The sequence below is a fragment of the Anopheles bellator genome, unplaced genomic scaffold, assembly GCF_943735745.2.
Source record: "Anopheles bellator unplaced genomic scaffold, idAnoBellAS_SP24_06.2 scaffold01044_ctg1, whole genome shotgun sequence".
Classification (NCBI taxonomy): Eukaryota; Metazoa; Arthropoda; class Insecta; order Diptera; family Culicidae; genus Anopheles; species Anopheles bellator.
The window spans coordinates 1-3,546 of record NW_026685167.1 but is presented as its reverse complement, the minus strand read 5'-3'; the positions used below and the strand labels follow the sequence as shown (position 1 = coordinate 3,546).

The 3,546-nt window shown below is 44.8% G+C and overlaps 1 protein-coding gene across 2 annotated transcripts; it reads left to right on the top strand.

Moving 5' to 3' along the window:
* Positions 1 to 179: 179 nt before the first annotated feature.
* LOC131214475 (probable insulin-like peptide 2) lies at positions 180 to 894 on the top strand. 2 transcript variants are annotated; one of them, XM_058208843.1, is made up of 3 exons: positions 180 to 264; positions 328 to 512; positions 581 to 894. In XM_058208843.1, exons 2-3 carry the CDS (start codon positions 344 to 346, stop codon positions 874 to 876), a joined length of 465 nt encoding a protein of 154 aa, XP_058064826.1. In that variant the 5' UTR covers positions 180 to 264; positions 328 to 343; the 3' UTR covers positions 877 to 894. The 2 variants fall into 2 exon arrangements, with proteins under 2 accessions (XP_058064826.1, XP_058064825.1); XM_058208842.1 differs by having other exon boundaries at positions 257 to 512.
* Positions 895 to 3,546: the final 2,652 nt, after the last annotated feature.

Genomic DNA, 3,546 nt, shown 5'->3' with positions numbered 1-3,546 from the left:
CGGTGATCGAGCAGTTGGCTGCTCGATTCCTATCGGTGTCCACCACAGGGGGGATGCAAAAAAATGTGGAATACTAATAGCGTTGAGATGCAACCGGCCGGCGTAGGGATTGCTAGGTGCGTTAGGTCCTAACTCCGGGTACTAGGGCCATTACTTGGAACAGCGTTTCTTGGAACACACACGTCTGCGGGCTATAAAAGCGGAACACCACAACATATTGCTTCGTTAGTGTCACAAGCCCTCAGGAGAAGCGTGCCACGTGTTGTAGGTTATGGTTAGTTTTTGAAGGGGCTCGAACAGGAAATTAATTTTTCAATAACTGCGTAGGTTAAGAAGCTGAACCATGAAGCAGGAACGGTGTGGTTCTGCGGCCTTTGCTTGCTGTATTGTGCTGGCACTCGGAAGTCTTGAGGAGATCGCTGCCAAACGGTACTGCGGCGGTGAGCTATGGTCAGTGATGAACTTCCTTTGCCAGGAGTTTCCGTCGTTGCATGATCGCCACAAGAAGACGGGTAAGTCGTGTTTCTTGACCGGATTGCTTTGCGCTCAGCTTCTATGGATTGCGATGATATCTTTCCAGAAATCTACTTCCGGCACCTGATTGGCGATGAGTCACAAACAAACGGCGATAATGAGCTGCATTTCGGCGTGGTTCCTTTCGAGAGCCGGTCATTTGCCGACTGGGCGCCGCATTGGGTGCAACGAAATCCTAGTGCTTACGACCCGAGCGAAGGCGATCGCATCGTTCCGATCCGATTCCGCCGGCAGCACTTTGGCATTATAGAGGAGTGCTGCAAAACGGACTGTACCATGTCACAGCTGATATCTTACTGCAAGGTAGTGTCGCCTTCCGTCAAGGCAGTGGTCACGATGTGATGTGACCGACAACGACTTGATCCGACCAATTGAGATGCTCATCTTTTTTATGGAAATAAAAATATAGGCTTGCAAACATTCAACAAACACGCTACCGACTAGATAGTTTATGAGAAGAGCCCGATTTCCGTTGACCGATGACCGATGAGATGGCTAACCTAGATGGAGCAATTTCCGGTCCTCACGGAATATCACGGAGCAGCCATAATTGACGGATTGTCAAAACGGCTCGACCGGATGTTCATTACTTCGGGCGCACCGGATGCAGCGAGGCGCGCTCGGGGTATGGGCACCACCCAAACTAGCCGATGCAGTTACGCTTCCGGGAAAACTTCGACATCGAGGGCGGTTTGTGCAGGATGATGTGTGCCATGATATGATGTGACCACACATTTTCATATCCAACTATCGGCTCGAAGCGCTGCCGTCAGGCTCCGTTCCGTGATGGATCCGTTTAGCAAAACTTTGTCGTTCTCCGGCGCACTCGTAGGAGCAGTGGGGCCATGCCGGGCTAATTATCAAACTTTCATCAAAATTCTGCCCGGGACTGGTTTTTGTCGGAATTGATTGAAACTCGTTTCGTGTCAGAGCTACCTGGACATGCGTGGAAACGGTCCCTTCGTCCCGATGGTTTGCAATCTCGAAAGTGTTACGGAAAGTTGCAATGATTGATATCGTTGCCATTAGGCCAATCTCCCGATGCACTGACGCGAAGCGGAAAGTTTTGCAACGATGCTTCATATTTGCCCCATCGTTGAGCATCGACCGCTTATTTTGGGGATATAGTCCCCGGGGGATATAGAAACCCTGTGCTAAAAACGGTGTTTTAAATTTTCTTCCTCGTGTGGAGTAATTTATGAGCGTGGAATGAGGACGTGAAAGTTTCAGGATGAATTTATAATTGAAAAAAATTAATAAATTTTGCAATCGCACGAACCTAAGAACACGACCTAAGTTGATGTGTTTTTTGCTCATCTCGAATCATAGTTGTGGGACATTGATCATAGTTTTGGGACACCAAAGAGAAAATCGGTTATATTTAACAATTTTTCTTTGCAAAAGGCGAAAACTAAAGCTAGGGCGCCTAAATTTAGCTTGGAGTTTACGATGCCGATACTCCAACTATGTATAATTTAGGTTTTATCGACCCGTTTCAGTTATTTTTTATGTTAAAGCCTAGCCAGACACACCTTCGAAAATGTTGATAAACTCACAGTAATAATCAAAGTTGATTGGTAGGACTAAGGGCCAGGAAAGTTCTAGTGGATATTTGGTGGGACTTGAAAGGAACCGTTTATTATGAGTTGCTTCCGTGTAGCCAAACACTAAATTCAGATCGACCAGACTAAAGAATTCAGATTAAATGACCAGACACGAGTAGAATCGGCCAACGAAAGAGGCGTTGTGTTCTATCAGGACAACAAAATGTCACACACGTCTTTACTGACTTGCCAGAAAGCTGGGTTGCGAAGTTTTAATGCATCTACCGTATAGTTCGGACCTTGTACCAGGCGATTGACACTTTTTCCGCCCATTACAATATTTCCTGAGTGATGAAAAACTGAGCTCAAGAAAGGATTGTGAAAAGCGGATTGCTCTATAAGAGAGGCATCATGAAGTTATCTTTGAAAAGGGAATACATTTACTAACAAATCGGTGCATATTTGAGGACAATGCGAACAATTTAAATACAAGTTTGAATGTCACCCAGAAATAAAGGATTTCTTTTTCCCCAACCCAATATTAATTTAAAGTTACACAAATATTTGTTGAAGCGTCGAAACTTTAGACTTTTTACGTGCTGTAAGTTATGACCGTTCTATCCTTACTTAGCAGCATCTGCACAGTTCACGAAGCAGGAAATTTTATAAAATTTTTGTAAACCTCAAGCTTTTGGCAACAACTCATACCATATCGTTCAAAACCTATCACACTGATAGTATCTGGCAATCCATAATTACTTGAACGTTTAATCGGTATCTACCACAAGTTAAGGTAAAAAATACCAGACTGAGCATCATATAGAATTTCAAAATGATAAAATTTGGCTGCAATCACGTTCAAAGGCTGTTGTAAGTCAGGTCAGTTATCCTTTAACAAAATAATCATTCCTTTAACAAAATCCTTTAACAATCCTTTAACAAAACAATTATTTATTATTAACAATATTAATAATAAATAATTGTAAATTATGTTGAGATGAAAACTAGTGTACCACAACAACCGCTTTCGTCGTACCTTCCAAGGTCAGTACAACAGAATATGGCTCATAAAAGGAGACTCGAATTGCCACGCAATGCGTAGTGCACCTAATACGTATGTCCACGCCAAGTATCGACCACGTTGGTTGCGTTGCGCCTTGGCCAGATCGATCCGGTTTGCCGGTGTGCCATCATCTCGCGGTAGTCGTCGCTGGGCGCCACGGAAACTAGTTTCGATGACAGTTAATTGGCACCGGCGACAGTGTGTCGTCTGGTGTTTCAAGTGTCCATCTTTCTTTCCCTCGACCCCTCGCTAAAGGTCGTACCCGGCGTCGTTTGAACCAATTGAACCCTTCCCAAAGTGCCCGTAACCTTTGGGTTCTGTGCGCCTTCCAGGCCTTCCTGGAGCGATGGACACGAAGCGGTGAAGTTGCTGCTACAAGTACCTACCCGTGATGAAACGAAAGTC

Bases quoted from the DNA above. Each gene is read 5' to 3' on its own strand.
- LOC131214475 (XM_058208843.1), top strand. From the start codon at position 344: ATGAAGCAGGAACGGTGTGGTTCTGCGGCCTTTGCTTGCTGTATTGTG. The intron at 513-580 runs GTAAGTCGTGTT...ATATCTTTCCAG, and splicing joins TGATCGCCACAAGAAGACGG to AAATCTACTTCCGGCACCTG.